This window comes from Conger conger, chromosome 17 (genome assembly GCF_963514075.1).
Source record: "Conger conger chromosome 17, fConCon1.1, whole genome shotgun sequence".
Lineage (NCBI taxonomy): Eukaryota > Metazoa > Chordata > Actinopteri > Anguilliformes > Congridae > Conger > Conger conger.
In genome coordinates, this window is record NC_083776.1 from 24,739,291 (window position 1) to 24,759,845 (window position 20,555).

A 20,555-nucleotide genomic window follows, 5' to 3' on the forward strand; every position below is an offset into this window, starting at 1 on the left:
AACCAGGTCTTCAGATAGTGTTGACTGCTTACCGATGCTCCATCAGATAGCCACTCCTAAAAGTCATGGCTGGAGGTCACTGAGACACTATTCTTGTAAAGCTGTAAACTCTTCTTCTGCTGTCCTCTCCAGGTGATGAGGGAGTGGGAGGACGCCGAACGGGAGGCTAAGAGTCTGCCCCGAGCTGACAAGAAGGCCGTCATCCAGGTGGGGCTCTTTCATGCACACCTTCAGGAACCCATGACCATTCTCATGAGGTTTATGTACCGGAGGGCATTTCATGAAGCAGGATTACTCAGTTACTCAGTTAGCTTTGTACTTACTCAGTTACTTGTTGTACGTCCCTCTGGATAAGAGCGTCTGCCAAATTCCTATAACGTAATGCAAAGTAATAACTGTGCAGTGAGTGAAACCCAGAACAGCTGTTTTTTCTTCTGTCCATGTTCTGGATTTGGGAGGGTCTCGGGTCTTGCCGGGTGCATTTGTCCAGTTTAGTCCATAATCCTGCTTTGTGAACCAGGCCCCTGGTCTTATAGTTGTAAACACACAAATACAGTTGTGTTCAAAATAATAGCAGTATGTTTAAAAACGTGAGTAAAGCTCAAAATCCTTATAATAGTTTTTATTCCGATGCATTGGGAACACTGCACATTATATCCTAAATCAAAACATGAAAAAAAATGTGTCAATTTTTTAATTACTTTACAGAAAATGAAGAAAAATTAATATTGGGCTGTTCAAAAAAATAGCAGTGTCTGCATTTTTCTTTACAAACTCAAATATTTACTTTATAAACTGAAAAATCTTCAGGATTTAGCATTCCTGTGAATCACTAAACTAATATTTAGTTGTATAACCATGGTTTCTGAGAACTGTTTCACATCTGTGTTGCATGGAATCGACCGACTTCTGGCACTATGAACAGGTATTTCAGCCCAGGGTGATTTGACAACATTCCACAATGCCTCTGCATTTCTTGGTTTTGCCTCAGAAACAGCATTTTTGATGTCACCCCACAAGTTTTCAATCGGATTAAGGTCCGGGGATTGGGCTGGCCACTCCATAACTTTAATTTTGTTGGTCTGGAACCAAGATGCTCACTTACTGGTGTGTTTGGGGTCGTTGTCTTGTTGAAACACCCATTTCAATGGCATTTCCTCTTCGGCATAAGGCAACATGATCTCTTCAATATTTTGATATAGGCAAACTGATCCATGATCCCTTGTATGCGATAAATAGGCCCGACACCATAGTAAGAGAAACATCCCCATATCATGATGCTTGCACCACCATGCTTCACTGTCTTCAGAGTGTACTGTGGCTTGAATTCAGTGTTTGGTGGTTGTCTGACAAACTGCCTGCGTCCCTTGGACCCAAAAAGAACAATCTTACTTTCATCAGTCCACAAAATGTTTCTCCATTTCTCTTTAGGCCAGTTGATGTGTTCTTTGGAAAATTGTATCCTCTTCAGCACGTGTCTTTTTTTTAACAGTGGGACTTTGCAGGGGCTTCTTGCCCATAGATTAGCTTCACACAGGCGTCTCGTCTTCTAATTGTCACAGTACTCACCGGTAACTTCAGACTGTCTTTGATCACCCTGGAGCTGATCATTGTCTGAGTCTTTGCCATTCTGGCTATTCTTTGATCCATTCGAATGGTAGTCTTTCGTTTTCTTCCACGTCTCTCTGGTTTTGCTTTCCATTTTAAAGCATTGGAGATCATTTTAGCCGAGCAGCCTATTATTTTCTGCACTTCTTTATACGTTTTTCCCTCTCCAATCAACGTTTTAATCAAAGTACGCTGTTCTTTTGAACAATGTCTGGAACGACCCATTTTTCTCAGGTTTTCAGAGAGAAATGCATGCAAACATGTGCTGGCTTCATCCTTAAATAAGGGCCACCTGATTCACACCTGTTTTTTCACAGAATTAATGACCTCACTAATTGAACTCCACACTGCTATTATTTTGAACATGCCTCTTTCAATTAATTATTCAATTACACAGACTCAGGAGCATGTGTATCATGAATGTTGGGTCTGTTGGTTTTCTATGACTCTACTACACCTACTGGTAAATTATTTGCCATGTAATAATATATTTTCTACCAAAAACAGTGATTGATCTGGTAAGTCATGTTGGACTGCTATTATTTTGAACACAACTGTACATTGTGGATGCGTTCTCATTATGTTTCCCCACACACTTGAGTCACGTGCTACTATAAACCTCCCCTTACAGTGACATATTAAACATGAGTGACACAAACAGCCTTTCTCTCACTATCAGTCTGAGGAACTGAATGAGTCCTATGGCTGAATTTTAGGATGAGTTCTACTTTATTTATTAGCCTGAGCTACATTAGCATGCTCAATACATGGACAAAATGGCGGATATGCAAGGGGATCAGTTGCTTACCCGATGTGCCTTAAGCACTTATTTTATATCGTGACCATAAGCCCATTTTATACTTTGTTGCGGCACACTTCAGATGGGTTTCGTACAACAAAAACAAAGGGGTGTCATGACATTTGGCGAGGGTTCTTTTGTCTCTACGGTACAAGACGCCAAACTCCTGGCTATTTGTACACATTTGTAAACTGCGCAACAAATTATGGTGGCCTCCACAATGTTGCCATGCGACACCTTTTTTTTTTCCTGGTGAAAATACACCATTTGTTGTCGAGCAGCGCTTGTTGCAGATGTGGTGGGGCACAGAGTGAGGTGTAAGTTGGGTTAAAGCTGAGCGAGGCTTTAACCCAACTTACAGGCTTGTTCTTTGCAGCACTTCCAGGAAAAGGTGGAGAGCCTGGAGCAGGAGGCTACGAGTGAGCGCCAGCAGCTGGTGGAGACCCACATGGCGCGGGTGGAGGCCCTGCTGAACGACCGCCGTCGCCTGGCGCTGGAGAACTACCTCACCGCCCTGCAGGCAGACCCCCCCAAGGTACGCACCGCTACTGTTACAGTGTATATCGCCACCCACACGTCTGCACGCAAGTCTTCCTGTAACTGTTGAAGGCTGGCATCCCAAACTGAAGGCTATCTGTATTTCTCTGTTTCCTCAGTTGTTTTCATGTTCATATCGGTGGTGTGTACATAAAAAGACACAACAGCACACAGACCCGGTGACCCTGGGGGAGATGCTGATCTCCCTGTGCAGGCACAGCTGCTTCTGTCCCAGAGAGTTCAGTTTACACTCCATTTTATTTCAGCCTATTAACGCCCCTACTGGGTTCTCCCTCCCTATCTCTCACCCTCCCTCTTTCTCCTTCTCTTTCTCTCCCTCCCCCTCTCTCTCCCTCTCTCTCCCTCTCACTCCCTCCCACTCCATCTCCGTCTCTCCCCCTCCCTCCCCCTCTCTCTCTCTCTCTCTCTCTCTCTCTCTCCCCCTCTTTTTTCCCCTCTCCCTCTCTATTGATCTCTCTCTCTCTCCCCCTCCCCCTCTCTTTTTCCCTCTCCCTCTCTATTGATCCCTCTCTCTTCCTCCCTCTCCCTCTCCCCCACTCCCTCTCTCTCTCCCTCCCTCCCTCCCTCTCTCTGTAGCCCCGTCATGTGTTCAGTCTGCTGAAGAAGTACGTGCGTGCGGAGCAGAAGGACCGTCAGCACGCTCTGAAGCACTTTGAGCACGTGCGCATGGTGGACCCCAAGAAAGCAGCGCAGATCCGTCCCCAGGTACCGCCTCCACCCCCCAAACCTGCATGGAAGCACTCTATCATTTTAAAAATATGTGTCAAGTAATGGCATGCAAAGTATGTTTTCCCTTGCATACACTGTACTGTATCTTATGTAAAATGATTAGGTAAGCAGGTTTTTAGGGGTTTTTTTACATGGCAAATATAACAAAGGTTCCATCTGCCAACATAACATTAAATGTCTTCATGACAGATGACAAAATCATAAAACAAACAAGACATAACCATACATGAAGTATAATCTTACATTTTAAGAGTATCGATCTAAAAATATGTTGTATAGTAATGAAAGGACATAATTCCATGTAGGATGAACATACTTAAAAGTGAATGTACGATATGTAATGTGACGGCCATGCCACAATGATGCGCACTAAAGAAAAAAAATGGTGCAAATGAAGATTCATAGATTCATGAATAGATACAGATTACTGCGTTTATATTGCGCTTTTCTAAGACACTCAAAGCGCTTTGCAGGAGAATCTTGCCTCAGCCCCCACCAATGTGCTGCACCCACCTGGGTGACGCACGGCTGCCATTTTACGCCAGAATGCTCGGCACACACCAGCTGACGCGAAGAGGGAGAGAACAATGTCTTTATGCCAGTTAGGCACATATGGGCGCCATATAGCGCTTGGCTGTGCAGCGAGGCATATGGAGACATGACTCTCTGTGGGAGAGATGACACTCCAGCAGTCGTGTTGCTTGGCTAAGTGTCTCCACGGTGGGCACTTTGAGTGACGTGGGTGGTGTTTAAACGGTGACTGTATCTGCTGTGCCTGGGCTCAGCTCAGACGTGAGAGCGATGGAGAACTAGGTGGGTGACCTGTGATGTTCACTCCTTTGCCCAGGTGCTGACCCACCTGAGAGTGATCGAGGAGAGGATGAACGAGTCTCTGGGGCTGCTGTACAAAGTCCCAGGCATCGCCGACCAGATCCAGGACCAAGTGGGTGAGTCTCCCCCAAGCAACGCCTGTTCTCCTCCTCCCTCCTCCCTCCTCTCTTCTTAGTCATTTATCTGCCTCCTTAGTCCTGAAAATCCATCAGTTTATTTGTGGTCGTCCATGATTTCCTCTCTCTGTCTGTCTCAGCTACCATCTGTTTTCTCTCTTCTGATGCATTCATATTTATGCTTTCCACCACAAGCTGCTGCAAACCCCCAGTAATTATATACCCTGAACCATGTCTTATATTAAACTAAATCTGTGAAGCTGTGTTGGTGTCTGCAATAGCCTATGAATAATAGAATTTGAAATAAATGTCTTTGATATGAGAGGTCATTTTGAAATGGGTACCATATTTTATTCCCGATTCCCCTTTTTCCTTCTCTTTTTTTCCTCCCCTCTCCCTCTCCCCCGTTCTCCTCGCTCCCTCTCTCCCCCTCCTCTGTCTCCCTCCCCCTCTCTTCCTCCATCTCACTCCCTCTCCCCCACTCTCTCCCTTTCTCCCCCACTCTCTCTCCCTCCCTCTCTCCCCCTCTCCCCCTCTCTCTCTCCCCCTCTCTTCCTCCCCTCTCCCTCCCTCTCTCCCTCTCTTTCCCCCTCTCCTGCCTCTCTCTCCCCCCTCTCCCCTGTCTCCCCTCCCCCTCTCCCTGTAGAAGATGTGCTGCAGAGGGAGCAGTCAGAGATGTCCCAGCAGATCTCGTCTCTGCAGAGCGACACGCGCGTCAGCTACGGTAACGACGCTCTGATGCCCGACCTGCCCGACAGCTCCGCCCCCCCGGAGGAGGCGGGGCCAGGCCTGGAGGGGGCGGGGCCAGGCCTGGAGGGGCTGGGCTTCATCCACCCCGAGAGCTTCGGACAGGCCAACACGCAGAACCAGGGTAAAGGAAAGGGCCCTCTCCAAAAGACCAAGAGCTGTGCTTATAGCTATAATTAACCACAGTGTGCGTTGTGTGTTTAATTATCACATGGTAACATTGTCATAGCAAGTATTATATCATGGATAGTAATATACAAAAACTAGATGCTCACCTTCTCTCTCTCTCTCCTTTTTTTCCCAGTTGAACCAGTCGATGTACGCCCTGCCCCTGATAGAGGACTTCCTACTCGACCAGGTACATGGTTGTGGTGTGTGCATGTGTGTGTATGTGCGTGTGCTCTCGTCTGTCTGTGTCTGTGTTTGTCTGTGCATTTGTGTGTCTAATTGTCAGTATATTCTCTCTCTGCCAGGTTCTGGTCTGAAGCCAGAGGAGGTTCCTGAGCTGAGGATGGATTCTGAAGTGAGACAGAGTGCTGGATATGAAGTCCACCACCAGAAACTGGTACATACACCGGGCGTATATAGACACCTACACACACATACTGTATATACCTCCCATGTATACACAAAATGGAGTACATTTTGATGCGATCGCAGATCCTGAGCCAGGTCTGTTCCCAGCTGTCCTCTTGCCCAGTTGAAAGGTAGCGTTGTCATGGTAACCATGGCCTGCTGAGACCGGGGTCTGAGTCCTTCCAGAGAGAACCTCACATCATTCTGCACTCTGAATCAAAGCGTTCTGCATGCTGCGAAAATGTCTGTATCAGAGTCCATCTGTCTTAGAGGGTTTAAGTCACGTAGACTCAAGCCTCCCCCGCTACAGGCATGGTTTAACCCCTCTCTCTCCCTCTCTCTCTCTCTCTCTCTCTCTCTCTCTACCTCTCCATCTCTCTCTCCATCTCTCTACCTCTCTTCCTCTCTCACTCTCTCTCCCTCTCTCCCTCTCTCCCTCTCTACCTCTCCATCTCTCTCTACCTCTCTTCCTCTGTCCCCCTCTCTCTCCCTCTACCTCTCCATCTCTCTCTACCTCTCTTCCTCTCTTCCTCTCTCTCCCTCTCTCCACAGGTGTTCTTCGCTGAGGACGTGGGCTCCAATAAGGGAGCGATCATCGGGCTGATGGTGGGCGGGGTCGTCATAGCGACCGTCATCGTCATCACCCTGGTGATGCTGAGGAAGAAGCAGTACACGTCCATCCATCATGGAGTGATAGAGGTGAGAAGGGAAGAGCGACTGATGGAGGAGGAGGGTGGAATTTAGAAATCTCTTTCAAGAGAGACCTGGCCAAGAAAGCAGCAATTGATTTTAGACACATCAAAATTACAACATTCAACAGCTGTTTGAAATTTCACATCTGGTTACACCAGAGTAGTCTGTTGTGCAACTAAGGGTCGAAGTATTTACAAATTCCCCTGCATTTTAAAACATTAATACTTGCTTTAAAATCATTTGGTGATACAGGGGGGGGGGGGGGGTTGAGTGAACCCTATGTAGCGCGAAGGAGGGCCAGCCAACTTTCCTATAAAGAGTACAGTGATGTGTCAAAAAATTGCTGATACTGTCTAATAAATCGTAAATAAAAGTGGTCCCAGGATTGAGCCCTGTGGCACCCCGTTCTGTAAAACACCAGGTGTCATCAAACTGAATGCATTGCGTTCTGAAACAAGAAACTGTCTTGAGAGAAAATAATAATCTTTGAAAATTTGATCTGCAGTGTCAAACGCCTTTGACAGGTCAATGAAAAGGGTGACATGGTGTTGCTTCTTATCCAGAACATTGATGACATCATTCACCACTTTCATTGCTGCAGTAGTGGTGCTATGCTGCTGTTGCTGAAAAATGATCCGATCACACACCAGTGTCTCCAAAACCTTAGCCTTAAACGGGAGATGTAGGGGGAGCGAGGAGAGATGAAGCAGGGGATGGAGTGATGGAAGAGAAATGAAGGGAGGTGAAGGGAGGAGGGTGAAGAGATGGAGTAGAGATGCATGGGGAGTGTGGAAAGATAGGGAAGGGATGGAATGATATAGTAGAGATGGAGGGAAGGGTGGAATGATGGTAGAATGATGTGTGTGTGTGTGTGTGTGTGTGTGCAAACAGGTGGATGCAGCAGTGACCCCAGAGGAGCGCCACCTGTCTAAGATGCAGCAGAACGGCTATGAAAACCCCACCTACAAGTTCTTCGAGCAGATGCAGAACTGAGGACCTGGGCCACTCCGCCATCTCGCAAACCCTTCCCCTCTCACCCTCCCTCCCACCCCCTCCCTCAATCCCAGTCTGAGAGCTTTTTACAGGACAGTGTGGGCAGGGCAGACGCACGCATCATTCCCTGTCATCCGCTTTCTCACCACATGCGCCAGCGCCGTCTCTGAGCTCCGCGCCCAGTGGCCGTAGACGTGTGCTTCTCACGTGGCTGTCTAATTTCATATCGGTTGTGATTGACTTTATCCCCCCCCCCCCCCCCCCTTTCTGACCGGCCTGCCCTGCTCTCACGATGGAGACGGAGTTTCCCGTCTCCGAAAGCTTATAAAAACAGCGGTGTTTGTCGATGAAAAGGCAGCCATGTTCATTTAAATCAGCTTGGCTTGTCACTTATACACATCGCACTCTGTCGTGATTGGTGCAGATCTGTATGTGAGCGTGCCAGTCTCTACACTGTCCTGCACCGCCCCCTCCCACGCCACTGCCTTCGTGTAGAATGGGTCAGTGGGGGGAGGTGGAAAAAGTCATCAGTCGTTCCCCTGTCCTCTCCTCTCCTCCCCTCCCCTCCTCTCTGTGCACTTGGATGACAGCTGGGCTGTGTTAAACCACGCCAGGTTCTTAACGGGGAAAATGATGATGATGATGCTCTTCAATGAGCTCTTTATGTTAGGATTATGCTGTTTTGCGTTTGTTTTTCCAAAAAACAATCAAAAGAGAAAAAAACAAATACGAAAAAAAACACTGAAGGAAAAGTGTGGGGGGGGGACCTTTTTTTATTTGCGTGAACTGTATTGAATTAGTGACCGAGACTAACTGTATCTATTTAGTGCATGACTATAATGACGAGAGAAAAATAGATTTTTGTTCTGCTACTTGGACTGGTCTTTTCTCAAGTAGAGATTGTGTAATTTAGCAGGATTGTAAATTTAGTGTATTGTGATCACGTGATTTAAAGAAAACAAACAAAAAAAAGAATTCAGAATGTGGTCTGCTCATCACGGAGACATGCTTTAAGAAACTGACGCTTTTGTTTTTAATCATGCCATGCCCCCTCTAGTGGTCAGAGATGGGAATGCAGAACGGATTTTAAGGGGTTGGCTAGCACTACGTGTGTAATTATTTGAAAGTTTTATTTTGTTGGCTTACTATGCATTCTCAGAGAGTATATTATTTAGAGGGTCTTTATTCAGATTTATTTTGCTTTTTATAACATGTTTTTCAGGAGTGGGAGGGGGTTTGGTTTATGTTTTTGGGGGACTGGAGTGGGACTGAGTGTATTCCCCATTCTTGTTTCTGTATCTGTGCATATTTCATATGTGAAAATGATATTGGTCCAAAGCAGTGGTTGTTCCCTCCTTCTTCCTTTCCTACGTTTATCTTATTCAGGGGTGACAGGGAGGGGGGTGTAAAATTAATGAGAACCATTCCCTCAACCACCTCTCTCTCTCTCTCTCTTTCACTCTTTACACACACACACACACACGCACACACACACACAAACACACACACACACGCACACACACACACAAACACACACACACACACTCTTTGACACTTTCTCTCCTCAAAAGCCCTTTAGCCGTTGCCCAGTCCACCACAGCTATACACTCAGCCCATCCTGTGTGTCCTGTAGGGTTTGTGAGGTCATCAGAGGACACATTAACACACACCCACCACGCCCCAGCTCCTCTGGCCCCCCTGTACTGAACCTCCATCTCATTTCACCCCTCCCCAGTTTACTCAGTTAGAGTTACTCCTGTGTATTTATCTATCCGCAACTTTTAAATATGCGAGTACAGTATATTGTACTGAATGTATCAATATATGGTGAGTTCATATGGGAGCACCTGTGTTCTGCCCCCACCGATCTGCTCCAGGCCCCAGATTTGGGCCCCACACCTTCCACCTCTGGGGGTCATCGGTCCAGAAATGTAACTGCTTTTCTAAAAAAATCCGGCTGTCCGTTTACTGTCCGATGAGTACAGAGATGATTGAGAGATGGGATTATTTGGGAAGACGGTCCATTGCTTTTGCCAGATTCCAGCGCGTCTGGAAACTTAAATCGCTCACACAGCCCAACTCCTTCAGCAATTCAGTCCGTGCGCGAGAGGGGAAACCGCTAAATCGATAGCTTATTTACGGACAGCTTTCTTTCTGTTGCGACCTATAGATTTTTCATTTTCTGTGTTTTCAAACGGTGAAAAAATGTGTACGTGGGAAAAGGTAACTGCTTCAAAATGATTATTGATTTTTTTTTTTTTTGAGAGCGTAATGTTTGTTTGAATTTAATTGGCCCCAAATGGAAGATTCCTGCAAGGCTGGAAGGGCGGTCACCTTCATGCAGGGAAGAATTGAGGGCCAGGGCCCACATAGGCTAAAAGCATGTCGCCACTCTCCCTACAATAACACAGGAGCTGGTATCCTCTCACTAAGCTCCTTCTACACCCCCCCCCTATAGGACAGGGGGAGTCAAATCTAATCCCCACACTATGGACCATTAGGCAGAGGAGAGAACCAGCAGTACTGAGTATACCTGTTCTAGGACCACCGTGCCCATCTCACTTGAGTGTCCCTGGGCAGGAAACTAAGGGGAGAGGAGTCATAACTAATTTGGACAGGCTGCTCTCCATTGCCTCATCCCGTCAACTGCCAAAGTGAGAGTAAGAGTAGCCACTGAGGTACAAAGTTAGAAAACCATACTTGGATGGTGAGAGAGGGTAAAAGTAGTATGCAGATGGGTTTCTAGTTTTTTGTATTTTGTATTTTTAGTTAAAGCAAGAAAAGCCTCCGTTTTCATTTAATGTGATTGTTACGCTGTTGCAAAATCTTCCCCCTACATTACACTACACAACACAAGCCAAAGCTCTTCAGATCGGTGCAGTTTTTGTAAAGAAGGGGTCAGGACTGTACCAATATCTGAATGACTAGCAGGGGTCAGGACTGTACCAACACCTGAAGGAAGGAAGGGGATGGGAGTTGGAAATGCAGTGATAAGAGTGAATTGTTGTATTGTGAAGTTGTTTCTTTGGTGTTGTGATGGAGTGCCTGCAATGGTCAGTAGGGGGCAGTAGAGTTAGCAGGGTTTTTCCTTTTATGTGATTTTTCTGTGCAACTGTACAAACCATTTGCTTTGACAGGGAAAGCTTTCTACACTGTATTACATAAATAAAGTTCAAAATGTACATACAGCCTCCCTGAGAGTTGTGTGCTGATCTTTGGGAGTCTCTGGGTATTCGGGGCCCCAGCAAGTGATATTTGACCCATGTTCAGTGGCTCCTTCTCAGTCTCTGCAGACCTGAATCCAGGGGAACAGCGGCACCGCAGATTGGTTAAAATACCACGGTATGTACACAAGGTACCCCAGGGGTGTACACGGGCTGATCCTTTTCAGGGTTTTGTGCCAACTTCTGCTCTTAATCATTTCTCAGTCATGTCTTCATCTGACATTTGTATCAGTCAAGTGCAAGTGCACCCTAAAGATTTTACTGGGCTTAAGTACAGAAGTGAAGCAGCATAGCTTATAGAGCTGTCAGAAAACACAAATTAAGGTAGACAAAACCCTGCAGGCTAGCGCTCCAGGACTCCTATAGAGGGTAGTATAGGAACTTTGTTGCATTCAGAATAATACAAAAGTGTTATCGGTACAAAATTGTACAAAAAATACAATAGTCCTTTTCCTTGGTTCTCTGTGTAAGCATTAAAAACGGGTCTTGACATCTGCTGAAAATATCCCCAGGTTGAATGGGAAGCCACATCTCCCGAGTCAATAGTAGTTGTGTTTTTGCAACAACTATTGATTTGCCCACTTGCTGTGGTTGGTGACAGCACTGTTGAAATATAAGCTATAAAGTGCACAAGCTTTTAGAGGGAACAAGCAGTCAGAAGGGATTTTCTTTACCTTCTGGCATTAGGACAAGTGTTACTGCAAACCGGTTTCCCTGATCTTGACAATGGCCTCAATGTCCCCAAAAACACGTTTAATCCATTGGAGAGCAGGTTTTTGGAATGTTTTTTCAAAGTTAAGTCAGTGTTCTCGAACTCCATTTCAATTCGCTTTCAGTTGCCAGTAGTGATCAGTGTATCAGCATTAGAATGTTAATTACAAATATGCAATTACAATATTCTCAAATCATACACCTTAAAAGCTTTAAAATAATCCTCCCTTTTACACATTTTTAAATAGACCCAGAGTCACACCATTTGGGCCTCAACAGCCTTGTGTTAGTCATGTGACTGGGATATTTTTGTGTTAAAACCATGACTAAACTCCTTTTCTTGGGTCATGTGAATGCCTTGCAGAAGGAACCGATCAGTCTGACACAGGGATAAGAAAAGATGCCTCTTTATTGCCCCCTGGTGGACTAGAAAGGTCCACGCTGGGTAAATCTCCAAAAGAAAGAAGTACTTCAATTGAGGATACACTGCCCCTGTGGTTATCAAAAACATGGAGTATATACAATGGAAATGCTACAACTGACTTCACTCAGAGCCAAACACAAGTCCCATTCACTCTGGACACCTACAAATGGTAGTCCATTATCATACAGCAGGGCTGCCCAACCCTGTTCCTGGAGATCTACAGTCCTGTAGGTTTTCACACCAGCCCTAACAAAGCACACCTCTTTCAACAGATACAGACCTCAGAGTTGCTGATTAGTGGAATCAGGTGTGCTAAATTAGTGTTTAAATGAGAACCTACAGGATGGTAGATCTCTAGGTACAGGGTTGGGCAGGCCACACACACACACACACACACACACACACACACACACACACACACACACACACACACACACACACACACACACACACACACACACACACACACACACACACACACACACACACACACACACACACACACACACACACACACACACACACGACTGTACCGGAGAGACCCAGTAGGACCCAGAGAAAGGTCCCCAGCACCAGTGTCCCAGACGGAGCATTTTCACTCTTTAGAGGAAAGCAGTTCAGTTCCACTGGTCTGCTGACTGTGTCCTACTCACAAGTACAGCCACCCCACACACACAGCACTCATCACACATCTCCTCCCAACCACGCCCGCCCGCCGCCCGCCCCCCGCCCCCCCCCTCAGCAAGGCTTCCAGCCCCCCCCTCCGCAGCACAGCGCCCCTCCCTCGCGCCGTCATCCAATCGGACGCTGGCACGCGCGGCGTGCGGACAGCGGGTTGGCCGGCGCCGGGGTTGAGCCTCAGCTGTCCTTCTCCAGGGCGGTGGTGGCGAGCGTCACCGTGGCCACGGGCTGTCCCAGGCTGTGCAGCTGCATCCTGGCCAGCTTCTTCTGCTCGCACTCCGTCACCAGGTGGTTCAGCTCGGCCGCGCTGTAGCCGATCAGCGTCTTCAGGTCGCACACAAACTTGTACACGAAGCGCTTGCCCTGCACCTTGCAGATCATGTCCCCGTCGTAATAGTATCTGCAGAGGCCAGGGCAGACGGACACCGTTAAGGAACGGCCACCGGACAGAAATGTGTTCAGACGGTACGTATTATGTGAGTAACTGAGTAAAGGTAAAATGGCCGGAGAGACGCACAAACATGGAGCAGGCACTGTATCCATTCACGACTGGAGTATATAAAACAATAGGCTACGAGGGATATGAAAACAATGCTGTTTGTAGCTAATCGCATAAGTGTCTTAAGGGGTGGCCTGGAGTGTAGTGGTTACAGTGCATGACTGGGACCCGCAAGGTCGGTGGTTTGATCCCCGGTGTAGCCACAATGAGATCCGCACAGCCGTTAGGCCCTTGAACAAGGCCCTTAACCCTGCATTGCTCCAGGGGAGGATCGTCTCCTGCTTAGTCAACTGCACGTGGCTCTGGATAAGAGCGTCTGCCAAATGCCATTAATGTAATGTAATGTCTTAAACATTCCACACTCTTAGAAGCCTGACATCTTAGTACTACAGACCAACGGGATAGTCTGCATTTACAGACAGACGGACGGACAGGAAAGAGCTGTGCGGGCAAAGACAGTCAGACTGACACACAGGCAGGCAGACACACAGACAGGCAGACGGACGGACCTCAGTGCCCGGCTCAGCTTCTCGTAGTTCATGGTGGGCTTGTTCTTGCGCTGGCCCCACTTGTGGGCCACCAGCTCGGGCTGGTTGAGTTTGAACTCGCCGTCGTCCCCCACCCAGGAGATGCAGTCGCGCGCGTCCTTATCCGTCAGCAGCTCCAGCAGGAACTGCCACAGCTGGATCTGCCCGTTGTTGCCTGGGAGACGGGGTGATAGGGGAGAGCAGGGCGCTTGAGCATGTGGCTGAGGAACACCCTGTGCTGTCCAAATTACACCATGAGCCCAGGTCACACATGGAGCACACACACTACCCAACCAGCTGCAGTGGCCCCACACACACACACACACACACACACACACACACACACACACACACACACACACACTTACTTATCTCCTCAGGTTATTTAAGTTTATCCTGCTCTCTCACTCACACACTTTATCTTTCTCTCTCTCTCCCTGTGACACACACACTCTGTCACACACAGACACAAACAGACACACACACACACACACACTCTCTCTCTCTCTCTCTCACTCACTCTCTCTCTCACTCTCTCTCACTCTCTCTCACTCTCTCTCCCTCTCTGTCGGTGTCTCTCTCTCACACTCTCTCTCTCTCTCTCTCTCTCTCTCTCTCTCTCACACTCTCCCTCCCTCTGTCGGTGTGTCTCTCTCACACACACACTCTCTCTCTCTCTCTCTCTCTCTCTCTCTCCCTGTCACACTCACTCACAAACACACACTCTCTCTCTCTCTCTTTCTCCCTCTCTCTCTCTCTCACACTCTCTCTCCCTCTGTCGGTGTCTCTCTCACACACTCTCTCCCTCTCCCTGTCACACTCACTCACAAACACACTCTCTCTCTCTCTCTCTCTCCCTCTCTCTCTCTTTCACACACACACTCTCTCTTTCTCCCTCTCTCTCTCTCACACACACACTCTCTCTCTCCCTCTCTGTCGGTGTCTCTCTCACACACTCTCTCCCTCTCTCTCTCTCTCTCTCTCTCCGTGTCACACTCACTCAAAAAACACACTCACACACACACTCTCTGTCTGTCTGTCTGTCTGTCTGTCTCTCTGTCTGTCTGTCTGTACCGGTGCGGTTTCCGGGCGAGCTGCGGTCCTCTCCTCCAGAGATGCGGGGGGCTCTCTGCACTTTGCTCTGCTTGGTGGCCAGAACCTTAATGGTGGCAGGAGGAGTCTGCTGCACTGAGGCAGGGATGATCTGCACAGCTGACAGGCCGAAAGAGGGACAGCAATTAACACGTGCAGCAGGACGTCATCACATACAGGGAAATAATACATTACATACAGGAAGGCTACAGGTTACACACAGGGAGGAGGCTTCACACGAGAAAAAGTAAGAAAAAAACTGAAGAAACTCACGCTGGTCGATAGTCACTGTGGCGATCTGGCCAGACTGGTCCTGACTAGCCAGTACATCTAAAGAGAACATTCACAGGTGTGTCAGTACCACACTAACCTCACCACTTAAGACATATTCATACACAATTCTGCTACACACACTTCACTAACAACCCCCCCTACACACAAACACATATGACACACACGCACGCACGCACGCACGCACGCACGCACGCACGCACGCACGCACGCACGCACGCACGCACGCACGCACGCACGCACGCACGCACACACACACACACACACTTCCCCTTTACTCACACTTGCGCAGAAGCTCCAGGTGGCTCCACAGTATCTCCCCGTGAGGGACCCTCAGTAGGAAGTCCTCCTGGGTGAAGGCGCAGAGCTCCCTGCCTGCGATGTGGATCCCCCCGACGTCCACGTCCACCATGCTGAACTCCTTCATCACCCACACCGCCCAGTGGATCACCTGGTCCGCACTCCACTGCACAGGGTCTGCAAGAGCCGGGAGCTGTAGGGTCTCTCCACCGCACACTGACCCCTCCGCCCCTCACACAGGGCCCTGCGGAGGCCTACTCACCGTAGGGGATGCCCAGGCGGACCTGCTCCTTCCGGTACCCCTCCAGGGCGGCGGCCCAGCGGGTCACCTGCTCCGACGTCTCGTCCGCCACCATGGAGCGGTCCAGAGCGATGACCTGGCCCTCCTCCACCAGCTGGCCGTCCTCTGCCGAGGCCGCGTCCGGATCGATCACCACCTCTACCGTCTCCACCGGCTTCACAATCTCCAGGATGTTCAGCCTGGGCTCCACACCTGGCGCGAGAGAGTCTATGGGATTACAGGCCGTCAACACACGGCCCCGCCATTTTGTTTCAGCGAGTTCAACTGCAGCGGACGGCAGACTGCGCATGCGCTACCTTGTCTGGAGATGACCTGAACGCTGAGCTGGACTGTGCCATCGGTCTTCACGCCCTGGTCGAACAGGCTGTGGTCGGGGTCCAGCTGAAGCAGGAGAGGGAAGGTCAGAGCTCAGAGCCTCAGACACAGATACGCAAACGTCCCAGATGTCTAAGTGTAACTGTGCTGTACCAGGATGTCCTGCAGACAGATCTCATGACCGTCCAATGAACACTGGAGGCGGGGCTCCAGCAGCTTCTTCAGGTTGCCGATTGGCTCATTGATGTCAATGGCCTGTGTGACAAACTCAGCAGTGATGGTCTGCTCCTCCACCCTGGTGTGTGGTCAAAGAGCACAACAATAAATTAACAGAATTCACACATAAATACATGTAAAGATAAGACACTCTATCCTAGTTACTTAGGACAGCCACAGTGCAGTGCAGGGGTTAGGGGCTTTGTTCAAGGGCCCAAGAGCTGTGCAGATCTTGTCATGGCTACAACGGGGCTTGAACCATCAACCTTCCAGGTCCCAGTCATTTACCTTAGTGGCTACACTACGAGTTGCCCCAATACAGCCATAACTCACTCACCCCTCTTCCATACACTCCTGCTTCTCCTGCCCATCGATCTCTATCTCTATCAGTTCCTCCGTCTCTCCTTTTGACATTGCGAACACCAGTCTGAGTCTGCAGAGAAAGAGAAAGTGTCCAATCAGAAAGAGGAGAGGGAATGCTTGTACAAGGTTTGGGAATCTGTGTGAGTGAGTGGCATTGTGTAAGCTTATGATATGACAATAAAATGTCAGACATGCCTAAGAAATTAAGAGAAATGAATACTCAAGTATACAAAACATACACAACCTTCTTCACAGAATGAAATTATGTAAAATTTAGGGTGAAAAACATTTCACTTGTCCATTGCATTGCTGCATAAAAGGACTGCATTGAGGCAAATAACCATCATGCAGGAACTGTAAAGAATACCACTACAGTATTACATATGGAATACATTCATTTTCTAACAAGCCAGCTAAATATATAAACGTTGAAATATTGTAAAATAAGACATGGGTACGTTATAAGTCTACACTGTAGTGCAGTTCTCTGTGTCAGGGGGTAAATGGTGCTGGACCGTTATAAGTAGCTAGCTACTAGCTAGCTATTTTGGAACATTCCTACGTTCTGGTTCATGGAATATTGGGCGCGCGGATAGCGACCTACGCAAAACCGAGGCTTTCTTGTATTCTGTTAGGCCTAACGATCATTTAGTACCTAAATTACACAACAATGTATTAGCTATACAGTATTTGGCTAAAAACACAGGATTCACATCCTTATATTATTACATTGTACGGCAATTTATACATTTAGCTAACAAGCTAAGGTTGAAGTTTTAGGCCACCAGCAACTATTTGCCAAAAGAGGCCGGATTTCTGGACTCAAGGAGGGAACCGCGCCCAGGCTAACAGGGTACAGTGAGTCACACATTTCCGATCGATTATAAAAAGAAGACCACCGCTGATTAAATTATCGCTGCATTTTCGGTGCAATATTGAGGTCCATTGTACACCGGACATTTCTTTCAAATGTGGAAACTTAGAACGGAAATGGAAGAAACGGAAACAAAACAAAAGACGGGTAATGCAAAGCAGGCCGGAAATCCTGGCAACGGCGGCAGCTAAGCAGGAAAGATTTATTTCCAGAACTCGGTGACATTTCTGCAGGTGGACCAAGGAAAGTTTTCGAAAAAGATAACTCGTTGTTTCCACCTGTATTAACACAAGAAATATATGCATTTCGACCGTAGGTAGCCATTACAGCTACTTGTTCCACTCCAGAACCAGGTAAAGTCAAGCGACCTACTGCTAGCTAACACGTTAACGTTGCACATGAGCTGCGGTGGCTCGCTAATGTTACTAGTGCATGCTCGCTAACGCGACAACGTTATCCAGTTAGGCACCAACCACCCTTTCACTTGTAATATACACATAGGTAAGTTTATATTTGCTTCTCGGTCACACTCAGCTCCTAGACTAGCTATATGTTTCCAATGAGTCCTTATTCGACAGTGTAAGTAGTGCTAATTAGCTGCTTGCCATGTTACGTTAGGCTAGATAAAGTCGGACAACACATCAGTTGCTCTTTTTATATAAGTTACCTAGCTTTGATGGTTAATTTGATATACTTTCACAAACTACCTAGCAAGTTACGTAAAGCAAATAAACCACATACAGTATTTTTTGCAAACTGTAGAGTGCCAGTTCAGCGAGTTGGCTGCTGCGCTAAAGTTAAATAGCGCGGTCGCGGCCCGCCAACAGTGTGGGAAGTAATAGCAAACGAAGTAAATAAAGATTAAATGTACATATTAGTTGTTTTTAAACATACCTCTTAGAGAATATCCAACAAACGTGATGCAGACAGCTAGCTAGCTAGCTACCCTCGGTTGTAGTGATGGTAGTGTCCCTCCGAGGCTTAACGTTAACTCACACTATTTGGTCTGCGTAAGATTGGAGGGGGAGGGGGTAAGTTAGCTAGCAAAAGAGAAATAACATAACACAGTGGACAGCTAACGTTACACGTTTTCGATTCATGAACGGTTTAGCTTCGGTACAATTCAGAGGTATGGTCGCAGATGCAATTGTTTATTTAAACTTAAAGAGAAATGAAAAAGAGAAAAGTATTTATTCCCCCTTTTTAAATCCTAAAAGAAAAACTTCAGAGGACAAATAGCTACTGTAGTTGATCATTTTGACGCAACCTTTGGAAATAGTTAAAACGAAAGGAGAATTTGTCCGTTGAGTTACGTGATTGCTTCAAAGCTTCAACTTAATTAGCAAATGTAGCCTATTACACTGGTGCGATGTCTGCAAAGGAACGGGCGTTTCAGGCGAAAGCATTTGGCTAAGCTACTGTGGCTACAATGCTACGGATTTGCGTTGCACCCACAATGCAGCACTCCCTCGTCAGCCATATTGGTACGTCGAGCTCAGGGGACTAGTGTGAACTACAAGGTGACTGCTTATTTTCGTATTTTATTAGACATGTATGTTGTTCCGTTATTTATGTAAAAAATTGTTTAACGTCCGTACATTGATTATGTTTTAGCATGGTTAGAACCCAAAGGTCAGGCAAGATCCCTGCATTGTCAAACCGTGCCTGGCTCGCGATCGAGCTTTAGAGCTGAGCGTGGGTGTATGGGATTTTCAGTGTAAATAGCAAGCTTGCTAGGTGCTGTGTGGTTGCTTTTTAATTTTGTCATTGCCACATTAACGTTACTTTAGTCTCGTCTGGTAAGTTGTATTAACTGTATAGGCATACTTTAGTAAACTTGACCGCTGAATATGTTCTGATGTACACTGTTTAAGAACCAGAAGTGTCACTCTGCCAGTATAGATGTGAATCTGACCCCTCTGCCTCATTGTGACCTCTGTATCTTTCTCTGTGTGATGTTTAGCAGCATGGCCCTGAACCGCCTTTTCCAGCTCTCCTCCCTGCTGCGGTCAGCAATCACGCTGACCCTCCGCAGGAACATCGGCTTCTCCGCCGTGGCTTTCAACCGGGCCAAGGACCTGGACCCCATCCAGAAACTGTTCCTGGACAAGATTCGAGCCTACGACAGCAAGAGCAAGTGAGCAACGCCGACTCGTGTCGCCCGGGACACCCAAATGTAGAACTCCTTAGCCATGTTGGAGTTGCAGAATAATGTCGTTTAAGCTTTGCTGTGGCAGAATTTGGCATGCAGACGCTGCAGAAGCAGGGTTGAATAGCAGTTCTCTGATTGGCTGTTGTGTCCCTCAGAGCTGCCGGGGGCATAGTGGACGCTGGACCTGACTATCAGAAGAACCTGTCTGAGGAGATGACAAAACTGCAGAGGCTCTACGGTGGGGGTGACCTCAAAAAATTCCCAAGTTTCAAATTCCCAGGTGAGTCGGAATATTGCTGGTTGATATGTTATCACATTCCAGGTTTACAGAATCGGTTGCAGTCACTGAATAATGTGCTTATAATATTGTGAATGCTGGAAAGAAAATAACACAAGGTTCACAAAGTGCGCAAAGTATTGGTTACTTTACGGTATAGATTTATCAGCTTTTTAAGTAAATTAATGCCATTTTATATTCGCATATGGGTTTAGATAAAGATATTAATTGATTTTATTAAAGTGGTTTGTGGCGGCATGGATGGTGCAGTTGGTAGCACTGCCGTCTCAGCAAGGAGGTCCTGGGTTCGAATCCCCGTCGCCCGGGGTCTCTGTGTGAATGAATAAAGTGGTTTGTATGCTGAAGCCTTTGAACAGAAACAGTAAATAAGACTAAAGTCCTTTCCATAACGATCATAATTGTCTTCTTTCCTCAGAACCCAAGTTGGATGAAGTGGCACCCAAATGAGGAATCCACATCCTAATGTCTCTGTTCTATTTGTCAACACTAATTATTATTTGTATTATTTAGTAAATTAAACTCTATGGAACACTGTCTATCGTGTGGATTCTTTTCAGCAGTAAGATGATTTCATTGAAGGTTGTCGTGAACCATGACTTGCAAGTCTGCTCTGCGTTTGGTAGTCACACCCTGTACA

At 47.2% G+C, this 20,555-nt stretch overlaps 3 protein-coding genes across 14 annotated transcripts in view; 2 read left to right on the top strand and 1 right to left on the bottom strand.

Annotated features, from left to right (window-relative positions):
* The window catches only part of LOC133117117 (amyloid-beta A4 protein-like), a 32,642-nt gene extending 21,801 nt beyond the window's left edge, over positions 1–10,841 (top strand). For 3 of the 5 annotated variants that reach the window (XM_061227252.1, XM_061227250.1, XM_061227248.1), the window contains 9 exons: positions 133–207; positions 2,784–2,942; positions 3,542–3,670; positions 4,542–4,641; positions 5,288–5,512; positions 5,693–5,746; positions 5,862–5,953; positions 6,517–6,663; positions 7,549–10,841. In XM_061227252.1, the coding sequence (XP_061083236.1) occupies positions 133–207; positions 2,784–2,942; positions 3,542–3,670; positions 4,542–4,641; positions 5,288–5,512; positions 5,693–5,746; positions 5,862–5,953; positions 6,517–6,663; positions 7,549–7,650 (1,083 nt within the window). In that variant the 3' untranslated portion in view covers positions 7,651–10,841. The remainder of the gene's footprint in view (positions 1–132; positions 208–2,783; positions 2,943–3,541; positions 3,671–4,541; positions 4,642–5,287; positions 5,513–5,692; positions 5,747–5,861; positions 5,954–6,516; positions 6,664–7,548) is intronic. The other 2 variants (XM_061227253.1, XM_061227249.1) reach the window with 1 other exon arrangement.
* A 1,963-nt stretch (positions 10,842–12,804) lies between these two features.
* On the bottom strand, positions 12,805–18,889 carry gabpa (GA binding protein transcription factor subunit alpha). 3 transcript variants are annotated; one of them, XM_061226023.1, is made up of 10 exons: positions 18,363–18,889; positions 16,569–16,664; positions 16,169–16,310; positions 15,997–16,081; positions 15,662–15,892; positions 15,382–15,576; positions 15,082–15,138; positions 14,791–14,928; positions 13,699–13,891; positions 12,805–13,090 (listed from the first exon to the last, which is right to left on the bottom strand). In XM_061226023.1, exons 2-10 carry the CDS (start codon positions 16,643–16,645, stop codon positions 12,868–12,870), a joined length of 1,341 nt encoding a protein of 446 aa, XP_061082007.1. In that variant the 5' UTR covers positions 16,646–16,664; positions 18,363–18,889; the 3' UTR covers positions 12,805–12,867. The 3 variants fall into 3 exon arrangements, with proteins under 3 accessions (XP_061082007.1, XP_061082004.1, XP_061082005.1); XM_061226020.1 differs by having other exon boundaries at positions 15,662–15,907; XM_061226021.1 differs by lacking the exon at positions 18,363–18,889 and having other exon boundaries at positions 15,662–15,907; positions 16,569–17,590.
* Positions 17,599–20,454, top strand: atp5pf (ATP synthase peripheral stalk subunit F6). Of its 6 annotated transcripts, none has more exons than XM_061226030.1 (4): positions 17,599–17,821; positions 19,435–19,605; positions 19,776–19,900; positions 20,334–20,454. In XM_061226030.1, the coding sequence occupies exons 2-4, from the start codon at positions 19,436–19,438 to the stop codon at positions 20,363–20,365; spliced, it is 327 nt and encodes a 108-aa protein (XP_061082014.1). In that variant the 5' UTR covers positions 17,599–17,821; position 19,435; the 3' UTR covers positions 20,366–20,454. The 6 variants fall into 6 exon arrangements, with proteins under 6 accessions (XP_061082014.1, XP_061082012.1, XP_061082016.1 ...); XM_061226028.1 differs by having other exon boundaries at positions 17,601–17,821; positions 19,432–19,605; XM_061226032.1 differs by lacking the exon at positions 17,599–17,821 and adding an exon at positions 17,948–17,969 and having other exon boundaries at positions 19,432–19,605.
* The last annotated feature ends 101 nt before the right edge of the window (positions 20,455–20,555 follow it).

Excerpts from the sequence above, each read along its gene's own strand:
- gabpa (XM_061226020.1), bottom strand. The coding sequence starts at position 16,645 with ATGTCAAAAGGAGAGACGGAGGAACTGATAGAGATAGAGATCGATGGG. Across the intron at positions 15,908-15,996 it reads TCAGGTCATCTCCAGACAAG|ACTCTCTCGCGCCAGGTGTG; the intron begins GTAGCGCATGCG and ends GTAATCCCATAG. Across the intron at positions 13,091-13,698 it reads AAGCTGAGCCGGGCACTGAG|ATACTATTACGACGGGGACA; the intron begins GTCCGTCCGTCT and ends TGGCCTCTGCAG.
- atp5pf (XM_061226030.1), top strand. The coding sequence starts at position 19,436 with ATGGCCCTGAACCGCCTTTTCCAGCTCTCCTCCCTGCTGCGGTCAGCA. Across the intron at positions 19,606-19,775 it reads GCCTACGACAGCAAGAGCAA|AGCTGCCGGGGGCATAGTGG; the intron begins GTGAGCAACGCC and ends TGTGTCCCTCAG. Across the intron at positions 19,901-20,333 it reads CCCAAGTTTCAAATTCCCAG|AACCCAAGTTGGATGAAGTG; the intron begins GTGAGTCGGAAT and ends TTCTTTCCTCAG.